The sequence below is a fragment of the Drosophila navojoa genome, chromosome 5 (genome assembly GCF_054131105.1).
Source record: "Drosophila navojoa isolate 15081-1374.11 chromosome 5, UAZ_NAV_1.0, whole genome shotgun sequence".
In the NCBI taxonomy this organism is placed as follows: Eukaryota; Metazoa; Arthropoda; class Insecta; order Diptera; family Drosophilidae; genus Drosophila; species Drosophila navojoa.
The window spans coordinates 25365576-25379667 of NC_142893.1; the positions used below are offsets into that span (position 1 = coordinate 25365576).

Genomic DNA, 14092 nt, shown 5'->3' on the forward strand with positions numbered 1-14092 from the left:
AGGGTGTAATTTTGTGTCTACGGGGCAAATCGTTTATGAAGATATACAATATATTGATTCTTAAAATTCTGCTATATTTTGGACATTATTGATGCTAGAGACCTTAAGTTTGGTATATATACTTAAGCTGACCACCCAAAAGCAAAAAGCTTTGGCAGATACAAGTCCGCCCACAGGACGCGTGGCAAGTCGCAAAAAATTATATCTCCTAACGTATAAGAGCTAGAAATCCCAGTAGGCGTGGCAAATCGGCAAAAACTGAATTTTCTATAGTATTAGAGCTAAATTTAGCTACTAAATTGCTAATGGGATGTGAATGAGTATTCTACAGTTGGTAATGCCCGACTGCAACGTTCTTACTTGTTTTCTTTATAACTTTTGAAACGAGTAAAAAAGCTCTAATAGAGACTTCTCGATTAGGAGATACCCTGAACCCTTTAAGCTGATATTCAAACACTAAACTCTGGTTAGTGCTTGTACTGCGGTTGATATACACGAATATGCATGCCAAATTTTAGCCTTCTGAGATCGACGCACTCATACGGACGAGCATGATAAAAAATATACATACATATATACTTTATGGGGTCTGCGATAATTCCTTCTGTGCGTTACATACTTTTTACAAGTCCATTATACCCTGATTTCCCATTTTCAATGGGTTCAGGGTATAAATTCATAAATTCATTCAGAAATTCATGTGGCTGATAATTTGTGTGCTCCAATCGTAATTTTTTACATTTGCATATATTGGTGGGGTGTCTGCGTTTCGCTACGTTGTGGGAAGTAAAATGTAATTTTGCTGATTGGGGTCTCGTCTCGATATTCACTACTTGCTTCTTAGGCCTCTTCTGCCTTTCGGGCTCCAAATGCGCCTGCGGCGTGTAGGAAATTTATTCACATGTTTTAACATGCAGCAAAATTAAGCATCATTTATACATTTTGAATGATGCTTAGTTTTGCTGCATGCTAAAACATGTGAATAAATTTCCAACCCATGGCAATTTAGAAAGGGCTACTCAAACTACAGAGTTTCTAAGATCGATGCGTTCATGCATGCGGACGGACAAACAGACGGACAGGGCTAAATCGACTCCCCAACAAGCTCACAAAAAAAGAAGTATAAAAGCTCTAGGCGAGACAGCTCGACTACGAGATCTCCTGAACCCTTCGAGCAACTAATATTTAAACGACGAGCTGAGTCGATTTGGCCCTGTCCGTCTGTCTGTCTGTCCGTCTGGCCGTATTTTTGAACGTGTCGATTTCAGAAGATACACTGCGCGTCATCAGGTTAGCGCCCCCCTTTACAATCAACCTCAAAGCTCAATAAAATATAAACCATCAGAGCTCCATCTTTGAAATTTTTTTATATTATACTCCATTTATTTCTCTTTAAAATACAAAAAGAATGGCTACTGTAACAATAAGGCTTATTTTTTAATAATTTTTTTTGTAAAATGTACAAAAAATATGTAACAAAAATCTGCATTAAATTCAATTTATTTAAGCTAATGACCAAAAATAACACCGGTATTTTAAGCTAGTGTTATTTTTAAGTAATATTAGTAGTGCGTAGTGCCGCCATTGTTTAAAATTACTTCAAAAATTCGATTAGTAATGGAATTATAAAGTTGTTCAGTATAATTCAAGGATATGGTTGACCAAGCGTGTTCAATACCTTTGATTAACTCTGTCCTTGTACTATATTGCCTTCCGGACTCATATACTTTCCTGACCAACCATCCCCAGACGTTTTCGATGATATTAAGGTCGGGTGAGTATGGTGGCCACTCCATGAGATCAACTTTTTGGCCCTGGATCCAGGACTTCACGGATCGGGCGGTGTGAATTGGGGCATTATCGTGCTGGAAAGTCCACTGCATGTTTTGAAAAATGTTTTGGAAATGTGGAAAAGCAGTTTTTAAAACGATGTTATAGTCCTGTGCGTTCATACGCGATGTCAAAAATTGAAGCTTGCATGTGCCGTAGTAAGATATTGCTCCCCAGACCATAACCCCTCCCACCCGGCTGTGTAACCGGTCCAAGTGATGTTCTTCTTTGCGTAGGTCATGGAAATAATAATTATAGCCATCAGGTCCTTCCAAATTAAATTTTTTTCATCTGAAAAAACAACATACTGCCATTGGGTAGACCACGTCATGTGCGCTCTGGCAAAACTTATGCGCATTTCTTTTCTCAGCATATTGAGTGGTGCTTTTTTTTTAATTTCAGTCTCTTTATGTTATTAGCTTTCTTAATTACTCTTTGGACCGTTGATAAGCTCGTCTTAACACCGGTTTTTTCCCTAATCTTAGTGGTTGAGTCATGGGAATTCGAAGCTTCCCGAACTATTGCTGTTCTATCTGCTTATGAAATCACTTGATTATTGCCGCCTTTAAAGTTTTTTCCATAGTTTTCCTTATTTTTAAGAAAATTGCCAATTGTTTTCCTGTGTCTTCCTGTTTTTTCAGCAATTTATTGGAAGGATAATCCAGAATCAAAGTATGCCTCAATCTTTGATTTTTCATCAAAAGATAAAACTGTTTTTTACCCATACTGTACATTTATTTAAAGATATTGAATACTTTGAGCTTCCCAAAAAATTTGGTGTCTGTACTTGGCAAAATAAGCAAGATAACTAAAATTGCATTTGGGGGCGCTAATCTGATGACGCAAAATAAGTGCACGCATTCTTTGCGAAAAAAAGAAGAATAAACAAGTAAGAAAGCTCTAGTCGAGACTGCTCGACTACGAGATCCCCTGAACCCTTCGAGCAACTGATATTTCAATAATAATTCGCACATACACACGCACACACACACACACACACACACACGCATACAAACAAACACACGCACACACACACCTACACACATGCATATACAGGCGATTGAGCTTGGGTTGCGCTGCAGTGTTGGCAATATAATGAGAACTTATTTGTGGAATAATTTAATTTCTAGACGTACGATCGTAATGAAACTTTCAGAACGTAATCATGATGTATAAATGTATGTGTATACCGAAGCTCAAGTCTCTAGTATTTGATATACGACTTCTACAAGGATGAGGGTGAGGGGGTGAATTTATAAATAAATTTTAACAAAAACCGAAATTGTATAAAATACATCTTTATATACATTTTAAATTTGGAGACTCTAGCTTGAAAGATGTAGGAGATATAATTTTTTAAGTGATCTTCGATAAGGTTTTTTATCGATAAAAAAGTATCGGAATGAGTTATCGGTTTTTAGTGATAAACTCGATATGCGCGCGATATATACAGACATTTTAAAAAAAAGTTGAGGTCTCTAGCTCTTATATCTTCTGAGATCGACGCGTTCATACATACGGACAGACGGACGGACGGACGGACGGACAGACAGGGTCAAATCGACTCAGCTTGTCGTGCTGATCAAGAATATATATACTTTGTAGGGTCTGCCACGCCTCCTTCTGCCTGTTACATACTTTTAACAAAACCATTATACCCTGATTTTCCATTTTCAATGGGTTCAGGGTATAAAAATAAAATATAACGGTTCTTCTCTCGCGCTTGATTTTATTATGAGAGACAACAAAATCAAAACAAAAACTACGAAGTTGCGTGCAATAGGAAAAGAGAAAAAAGCAAAAGAAGATGAGTGTGAAGGGGGGCGCTAACCTGATGACGCGCAGTGTATAAGAGCTAGAGACTTCAAATTTTTTTTAAATGTCCGTACATAACGCGCCCATATCGAGTTTATCACTAAAAATCGATAACTCGTCCCGTTATTTTGTTATCGATAAAAAACCTTATCGAAAATCAGTTTAAAAATTATATCTCCCATATTTTTCAAGCTAGACTGTCCAAATTTTAAATATATATTAAGACGCATTTTATACAGTTTCGGTTTTTGTTATTTACCCCCATCCCTATATCCACCCCGTACTTACGATCCTAATTAAACTTTCAGAAAGTAATCATATTGTTTAAATGTGTGTATATATTTCAAAGCACAAGTCTCTAGTATTTGAAATACGTCTTTTACAAATATGATGATGGGGGGGTGGAAACAGGGGTGGGGGATAAATCTTAACAAAAACCGAAATTGTATAAAATGCGTCTTAATATATGTTTTATATTTGGAGACTCTAGCTTTAAAGATGTGGGAGATATCATAACTGATCTTCGATAAGGTTTCTTAACGACAAAAAAATATCGGAATGAGTGATCGTTTTGTTACTGATAAATTCGATATGCGCGCGCTATATACGGACATTTTGAAATAATTTTTGCAGTCTCTAGCTCTTATATCTTCTGAGATCGACGCGTTCATACATACGGACAGACGGACAGGCCCAAATTGACTCAGCTCGATCAAGAATATATACTTTGTGGGATCGCCACGCCTCCTTCTGCCTGTTACATACATTTCAACAAAACCATTATACCCTGATTTCCTATTTTCAATGGGTTCAGGGTATAATAAATGGGAATAGTAATTAGTGAGCGGACAAGTGGCTTCTGCTGGGTAGCTGGGTAGCTGTGTCGCTTTGGGGCTTGGAAATTCAAGTAGAGTCATCTGAAGTCAAATGGAAACTCTTTCACTTCGATGAGTACTCGGTGTTTTGATAGAATGTCGAATGCAAAGGTTCTATCATTAGTTATTTTACCTAATTAAGTGCAAAGCGCATCAAAGCCAGCTGAACGGGAATGCTTGTATTTTCTACGCTGCTACGTGCGGTGCTTATGTAATTCACACAAGCCCAAACTCCGTACCCGAACCTGAACCCAAAACCGAATGCGAAACCGAGCCTTTTCCAATGTGGCCAAGGCACTGTCGCATAACATTACTCATTACTGAACTCGAAGCTTTGCCCAGCTTAAACAGAACTTAGAACTTAACTGAACTCTGGTGGCCGCAACCCTTAATAGCGTTCAATGAAGAAAAGTTTGCTTTGTTTTTCTGGAAACTTAATAGCTTGACAAGAAATTCCATAGCGACCCTTAGGCAGCAGTTTTCAACACCACTTTCGAACACTGTAATTAATAGACTACTACTGAGTTCAATACCTGGATTATTAGAATAGTATCTATATATATATGTAAATATATATTGACAACGTTGACTTTGAAACGCCATTTACTTTTATTGCAAAGCTATTCCTATTCTTAAAGGTCTGAAGTACTTATGGGACCGTGTACAACTAATTAGTACAATTCGAAATTTCAATTTCGATATGTTTAGAAATATAAATTAAATAAAAAACTCATTAACTAATAATATTTACCCGAAAGTTATATATATATTAAATTTTGTGTCCTAAATACTTACAAAAATATCACTGTAACTATAAATTGCTTCAATAGTCTTTGCACTAATATACATACATATGTACATACATATGTATATGTACATACATATGTACATACATATGTATATATTCATTAGGTAGATTTAAGGAATGCGTTTTATTGCCACTCTGAACTGATCAGCCATGTTAATTGAAAAAAAACTTAAAAAAACAAGTAAGAAGACTCTAGTCGAGACTGCTCGACTAGGAGATACCCTGAACCCTCCAAGCTGATATTCTTATCATTCTGCACTTCTTTTATGCACGCACACATACATTTACATGCATCCACCCTCACGCGCCCGCGCTCTGCTAACTGCGCAATAAGCAGCGACTGCGCTTGGGCTGCGCTGCAATGTGGGCAATAGTATGAGAATTTACTTGGTGAATAACTTCTCTTGTAAACATACGATCTTAATGAAACTTTCAGGGCGTAATTATATGGTCAAAATGTGTGTACATTCCAAAGCGCAAGTCTCTAGTACTTGAAATACGTTTTTTACAAATTGGGGGCGAAGGGGGCGTGGTATCCAAAATCTGTTGATTACAAAATGTTTGTATTCATCATCTATATATACACAGTAAATCTGAAGTCTCTACATCTAATAGTACTCCGATGAGGCTCAAAAAACAAAATCAATTTTTCGATTATTCTCGATAAAAAAGTTATCGGATGAGTTATCGAAAAAATAAAGCAAACTCGTACTGCGTATGGTATACACGAGTATGCACACAAAATTTCAGCTCTCTAGCTTTTATATCTTCTGAGATCTCGGCGTTCATACGGACGGACGGACGGACAGACGGACAGGGCTATATCGACTCAGCTCATCGTGCTGATCAAGAATATATATACTTTGTGGGGTCTGCGATGATTCCTTCTGCCTGTTACATACTTTTACACAAAAACATTATACCCTGATTTCCCATTTTCAATGGGTTCAGGGTATAAAAAACAAGTAAGAAAACTCTAGTCGAGAGCGCTCGACTAGATACTACCCTGAACCAAACTAATAGAAAAGCACATTTAGTATGGTTCAAATTTCAATTTCGATGTATTTAAAAATATAAATGAAATAGAAAACTCATTTAATTAAATATAAAAACATTTTGAAACAATTAAAATAAAGAATTACGACACGCTCTGGGTTTGAGCCCGAGATCTCGTGATCAAGCGCCGCGCTTTCTACCTTGACGCCACCCTTCTGTTCTGATTTTCAATGTCAAAACTGAAATAGATTCACTGCTGCAGCGCCATCTACCAAATCTAAGCCAAACTAACTGCTGATGTGACTTTAAGCATGTGCAAGAACAACCAAACTAATAACAAGTAAGAAAGCTCTAGTCGAGACTGCTCGACTACGAGATCCCCTGAACCCTACAAGCAACTGATATTTCAATAATAATTAGCACCCACACACGCACTCATGCAAACAAATACACGCACACACACACACTCACATATACAGGCGATTTCGCTTGGGTTGCGCTGCAGTGTTGGCAATATTATGAGAACTTATTTGTTGAATAATTTAATTTCTAGACGTACGATCGTAATGAAACTTTCAGAACGTAATCATAATGTTAAAATGTATGTGTATACCGAATCACAAGTCTCTAGTATTTGATATACGACTTTTACAAAGATGAGGGTGAGGGGGTGGATTTAGGGGTGGGGGGTAAATTTTAACAAAAACCGAAATTGTATGACATGCGTCTTAATATACATTTTAAATTTGGAGACTGTAGCTTGAAAGATGTAGGAGATATAATTTTTTAACTGATCTTCGATAAGGTTTTTTATCGATAAAAAAGTATCGGAATGAGTTATCGTTTTTTAGTGATAAACTCGATCTGCGCGTGATATATACGGACATTTTAAAAAAAAGTTGAAGTCTCTAGCTCTTATATCTTCTGAAATCGACGCGTTCAAACATACGGACAGACGGACGGACGGACGGACGGACGGACGGACGGACGGACGGACGGACAGACAGACGGACAGGGCTAAATCGACTCAGCTCGTCGCCCTGATCAAGAATATATATACTTTGTGGGGTCTGCCACGCCTCCTTCTGCCTGTTACATACATTTTAACAAAACCATTATACCCTGATTTCCCATTTTCAATGGGTTCAGGGTATAAAAACGTACATATAGTAGGTTAAAATTTCAATTTCGATTTTTGAAAAAATATAAGAAATTTAATCAAATACATAAAAGTTTTGAAGCAATTAAAAGAAAACTACAATACGCCCAGCAGGATTCGAACCAAAGGCCTCGCGATCGAGCGCCGCGCCCTCTACCATGACGCCACTTCACTATTCGGGTTTGCAATGTCAAAACTGAAATAGATTCACTGATGCAACGCCATCTAGCAGAACTAAACGAAACTAACTGCTGATGTGATTCTAAGAATGTGCTAGAAGATGTTTGAATGTATGTGTGCACACGTATTGGAAAACTGCTGTTGCTGCTGATGATGAGTTTTTCGAGATTATTCCACAAAAATATTAATAAAGCAAAAGCCGTTTTTTTCCAAAGTATAAATCTATATGAAAAAAATGCAGCAGGAACATAAAGTAGCTGATAACTATGAATGACTGCATATGATAGATTATGGAAAGTACTGTTTATCCTGTAGGCATTTTTGCCAAAGAAGCCTCTGATCAGACTATTTCTTCGGCAAATCTTTAGAAACGAGTTTGAAAGCATAAAAGTCGCTGTATAATGAAGTTGTACGTCTTGTATTATGTAAAATTAAAGGCACAATTAAAACCGTTGAAGAACCCGAAGTTTTTTTTCGCGTATCAATATGTTTTGCTGATCTGGAACTCGAAACTGAAAAATATAAAGTTCGATATTTCAAAGCTCGATTGTTTTCAATATTTCAAAAAAATTACTTTATTATACCCTGAACCCATTGAAAATGGGAAATCAGGGTATGTTTTTGTGAAAAAGTATGTAATAGCAGAAGAAATCATCGCAGACCCCATAAAGTATATATATTCTTGATCAGCACGACGAGGTGAGTCGATATAGCCCTGTCCGTCTGTCCGTCCGTCCGTCCGTCTATCCGTATGAACGCCGAGATCTCAGAAGATATAAGAGCTAGAGAGAAATTTTGTGTGCGTACTCGTGTATACCATACACAGTACGAGTTTGCTTTATTTTTTCGATAACTCATCCGATAACTTTTTTATCGGGAATAATGGAGAAACTGATTTTGTTTTTTGAGCCTCATTGGAATACTATTAGACGTAGAGATTTCAGATTTACTGTGTATATACATATAAAGAATACAAACCTTTTGTAATCAACAGATTTTAGATAGCACGCCCCCTTCGCCCCCATTTTGTAAAAAATTTTTATTTCAATTACTAGAGACTTTTGCTTTGAAATGTACACACATTTTGATAATTACGCCCTGAAAAATTCATTAAGATCGTATGTTTACAAACGAAGTTATTCACCAAGTAAATTCTCATACTATTGCATACACGGTATACATATTCATAATAAAAACAAGTAAGGTAAAATATAGCAGAATTAGAAAAATCACATATCTTCAGGTCCGATTTGCCACGCTCCTAAAGAGCGTAGGCATAAAATTTTTTCATCAATCTTTATTGAATCATAACATTAACTCATGTGCAACGGTGTTAACGGTGTTGCTTAAAAACTCCAGGAGATACAGTTTTATCCCCAATGGCCGTAGATATATCAGCCATAGCTCGTGATCTGGGATGGTCGACGCGGATCTACATTCCAAATTTCAGCTTTCTAGCTCTTCAACTAATATGATTTCTGATATATCGGAATATGCATTTTCCGATTGCCCACGTCCACACATGCACGAGTAGCTTCAATAGCGCCGAAATAAACTGCGTTCGTACGGACAGTCGGACAGACGGACGGATAGCAAGACGAACATTGCACAAAACCAATATACACATTTCACTTTCGTGAATGAGTATAAATATGAATATGAATAAGTTAGAATTTATGTGTTGCGGCTGCTGCACGTGCGTTTGTCAATTGTCCAAACATTTTGCTAGTTTATTTATTCAAATTTTTTAAAATTCCAAATCATTCACAATGAGCTTATACTGAATGAATCTATTTCTTTCGAAAATTGAAGTGTTTCAAAATTTTTATTTATCCCAATTGCAGCCAGTAACAAGAAAACCCGTGCTCAAATTAAATTTTCGCAATATACATACATGCATATGTTTATGTTTGTATGTATATGTTAAGTTACATAGAGGACAAGCCTAAAACGGGCTGAACTAAAGAGAGCGCTCATACGCGTTCATATGTATGTACATACATATGTATATTTTGAGTTTATAGTTCATATCTATATTTTTCAGTGTATGAAGTAATAAGTTTTTAATTTAATTTATGTTTGGAAATATTTCGAAATTGAAATTTTGAACCGTACTAAATGCATCTAGTCAAGCACTTGTTTCTTACTTGTTTACTTTTCATTAGTTCTTAAAAATTGGTTCTATTTCATTTGGAGTGTGTCTATTTTGACGCGATTGAACAATTTTTTTGGGTTCAATAAATTTAATTTCAATAGACTGTTTTCGTTACCTAGAATGATTGAATATGAAGCTTTATTCATTTATAATTATATTTAACGCCAGAAATACATTTGATGCTATCTTTATTTTATGTACTCTCTTCCATTCTCAAAGTCGTCGCGCGGAAAGGACAGATGTTCAAATTGTACAGGCAGGCGAAGAAAACGATTGTGGACTCAGCGAGCGGTGTGATGAGCAACAGCAGCAACGAGACGGCCATTACATAGAACATCATCATCAACGTATTCATGTTGAGCAATGTAAATTCGAAAAATATTTTGCAGTAAGCTTTGAAGTGCGCAACGCTCTAAATGCTGCAAATGCCAATGGTCAGCGACTTTTTATAGCCAATCGAAAGCTGGGCATATTTACACAGTTGTCAGTCTTCGCAGGTGAGCTGGCGCATCGGACGATGCTGGCATTGACCCGCCCATACCCAAATATTGATTCAGCCTAGCTGATAAAATCAATTTAATGCGACAGAAAAAGTCACACAGAAGCTTACATCATTTGGTGGATCCTCGAAATGAAATTAATTTAAGACCGACAGTCGCAATTGTATTTGCATTTATATTCCGAACTTGTGGATGCGTGCTTCTGGATGTGTCCATGCGTGGGAGGGCGTGTGTGCAGATAATCGCTTTACAGATTTCCGCCAATTCCTAATCCAATCTGTCCAAATTTGATATTCCATTTCAGATAAATGCGGTGGCCGAATTAAATTTTATTTGGAGCCAAAGCTGAATTAGATTCAAACATAAAATAGGGATAGCAAATTAATTAATTAATAAATTAAAAGGCTTTCCATACAATTTTTACATCTTTGCATCGAACCTATAAACTTTTAGTAGTTTTCCAGATTACTTCTAAAAAATTTTCCTTGATATGCCAATTCAAAGACAAGGAATATATAAAATTCAAAAATATCGCTAAAGTAAAAAACTGTCAGATACTAAATGTTAAAAGTTGAAATAATAAGGCATAAGGAGGCGTGGCAAACCCCACAAAGTATATATATTCTTGATATATTCCTTAGGTCCATGTATACCATGCGCATATCGAGTTTTTTTTTCCAAAAATCGACAAATCTTCCCGATATTTTATTATCGATTAAAACCCCTCTCTAGTTATTTTACTAATTTAATTATATCTCCTTTAAAGATTAAGCCTGCAAGCTGTTGTAATTTGCCCCCTGTAAAGAGGTTTTTGCGACATCGAATATGAGGCTTGGCCTTAAAGGCGTTAACTTACCGCTTAAAAATTTGGACATAAAACTATAGAGTTTGCTTAATTTTTTCACTATAAACAATTTGCACAGCAAAATTTACATGGATTCTTTTTGGTCTTGAGCAAGTCATAGTTTGGGAACAGTTCCAACTGCTTAGTCATGTCACAAAGACTCTGCTTGCGTTCCGCTGCGCTATATCGCTTCTTGCTCCCAGCGGAGAGTCTACTTTTAGGCTGTTTTTATTATATACATACATACATATGTAATATAGACTAGCTGGCCCGGCAAACGTTGCATTGCCCTATCCATTATTTCTAGGTAAATTGATACACTCTGATTAAATTATTAATCGGATTTTCATGCAAGCACCTTGTGGTAAACGACATTCTTTGTTTTTTGGTCAGGTGCAAGAACAAATAATGCGGATGGTTTGCCAACACGTGAGCATGCCACGTACAATTGACCATAAGAAAAACACGCATTTTCTAGATTGAGGCCACAAATAGTCAAAGATTGGCCCTGTGATTTGTTGAAAGTCATGGCGAAGGCAAGACGAATCGGGAATCGAATTCGTTTAAACTCAAAGGGCATATCTGTTGGGATCATCGGAATCCTGGGAATAAGAACTTCCTCATCTTTAAATTTTCCTTTGAGTATCGACGCGTGAATCATATTGCTCATCAGTTTTCTTATCACCAAACGCGTTCCATGGCACAGTTTTGGTTGGTTTAAATTTTTAAGCATGATAACTACAGAGCCAACCTTCAGTTGTAAATTGTGCGGTGGTAAACTAGGCACATCCAAGGAGTTCAAAAATTCATTTGGATAATTAGTGGCTTCTTCTGCGTTTGTTACACAGTCGGTAGATTTGAATGAATACAGAGTACCAACGATTTTAAAATCTCTTTATTTTTAGCCGCCAAAAATGCTCGCTCACTTAACCATTTAGTATTTTTGTGGATATGATATGATATTGTGATATATGATATTCGGAAATACTTTGTTGATAAGCTCATCTTTTAATGAGACGAAATTGCAAAAATTTTGAGGAAATGAAATCAAGCCACTCGATTCGTCAACAGGAATACGGCCATTACCGATATTCAGCAATTGCTTTGAGAAATCATCAGCAAATAGATCGTTCAACAATGCAACTCTCATATATACAGACAGTTGAAGTTTGGTTACATATCGCCACAGATTTTATGCTTTGAGGCAAGCGTTTATTTCGTCGGCAGCAGTAGATCTTGGAATTACAGGTAGTGTGTCGAAAATCGCCAGATAATAAAATGCTTGAACCATTTCTTATTGCCGTTTCACGGGCTGCCTCTCTTTGAGAAGCACGAATTAAGGCTCTTCTTTGCTGGATACTAACGCGGCGCCTTTCTCGGGCGATTTCTCGTTCTTCGTCAGATAATTGACTCGCGATATTCCGTTGTCTAATTGCAACGTCTAGGACGCAGCATTTTTATTAATAGTAATACTGAATATGCCCTCGCACAAAATCGAGAAATATAAATATAAATAATTTACACAAATTTATGTTTGAGACAAACAAATAACTGAACTTTCTGTATGCACGCGCGTTATTTTTATCAAATGTGCTTTTTTATGAATAGTCAGGTTCGCCCGAGACTGTGCCGTAGACTGACTGACTACATTTGTTTATTTACTTCTATACTATTGTATAATATGAGAGCAGGGCCGAAAACTGTCACTGTTATCAAGCCTACTGAGTATCAATAGAAATTTGAATCTTTAGGGGAAAAACCGCGTTTTTCAAGTATTCGTCAAATTTTTTCAGTATTTTTAAGGTCTACTATCCTACTCGTAGCGGAGACAAATCCAACAAATCAAAAACCATGAAAATTGGTCCACCAGATCTCGACTTATAAGTGCTGGAAAACTTTTCACAACTCTCTTTTATATATAGAAGATAGAAGATATGTATATACTAGCTGACCCAGCAAACATTGCTTTGCCATATCCATTATTTCTAGGGAATATTTTGTTCTTAAATACAAAATAACTAATTTACTATAAGTGTTTGCAGTTATAAGGTTCGTTTGGCATTGGTAGCAATGAGCCGAATTAATGGTAAATTTGACCTTTGATTTTTAATGAGGAATTAAATTGTTGACCATTTGTAGCAGTATTTTCATACCCTGAGCCCATTGAAAATGGGAAATCAGGGTATAAAGGTTTTGTTGAAATGTATGTAACAGTCCGAAGAAGGCGTGGCAGACGCCACAAGGTATATATATTCTTGATTAGGGCGACGAGCTGAGTTGATATAGCAGACGGACGTCTGTCTGTATGTTTGAAAGCGCCGATCTCAGAAGATATAAGACCTAGAGACTTGAACTTTTTTAGAATATCCATGTATACAGCGCGGTTATCGAGCTTATATCTAAAAATCGATAACTCATTCCGTTATTTTTTTATCAATGAAAAACCTTATCGTAAGTTAGAGTCTCCAAAATTTAAATATATATTAAGATATTATGGGAATTTATTTGTTGAATAATTTAATTCCTAGACGTACAATCTTAATGAAACTTTAGAGCAGTATCTTATACGCCTTTTACAAAAGTGAGGGTGAGGCGGTGGATATAGAGGTGGGGGGTTTTAACGAAAACCAAAATTGTTTAAAATGCATATATGTCTAAATTTAAAATTTAAAAGCTCTAGCTTTAAGGGTATAGGAGATGTAATTGAATAACTAGCTTTCGATCAAAAAATATCGCGAATAGTTATCGATTTTTAGAGAAAAGCTCGATTTCCGCGCTGTATATTCGGACATTTAAAAAAAAGTTCATGTCTGTAGCTCTCATATCTTCTGAGATCGATAGACGGACGGACGGACAGGCTAAATCAACTCAGCTCGTCGATCTGATCAAGATTATATATACTTTGTGGGGTCTGCCACGCCTATGACATA

General features: G+C 36.5%; 1 protein-coding gene and 1 long non-coding RNA gene across 2 annotated transcripts in view; both read right to left on the reverse strand.

Annotated features, from left to right (window-relative positions):
- LOC149091252 (uncharacterized) overlaps window positions 1-13056 on the reverse strand; it is a 36790-nt gene extending 23734 nt beyond the window's left edge. Inside the window, exon 1 of the long non-coding RNA XR_016196949.1 lies at window positions 12788-13056. This is a non-coding gene — a long non-coding RNA (uncharacterized LOC149091252). The remainder of the gene's footprint in view (window positions 1-12787) is intronic.
- LOC149091253 (uncharacterized) lies at window positions 9956-10334 on the reverse strand. The gene has a single exon (XM_089262488.1). The coding sequence runs from the start codon at window positions 10171-10173 to the stop codon at window positions 10012-10014; it is 162 nt and encodes a 53-aa protein (XP_089118614.1). The 5' UTR covers window positions 10174-10334; the 3' UTR covers window positions 9956-10011.
- Window positions 13057-14092: the final 1036 nt, after the last annotated feature.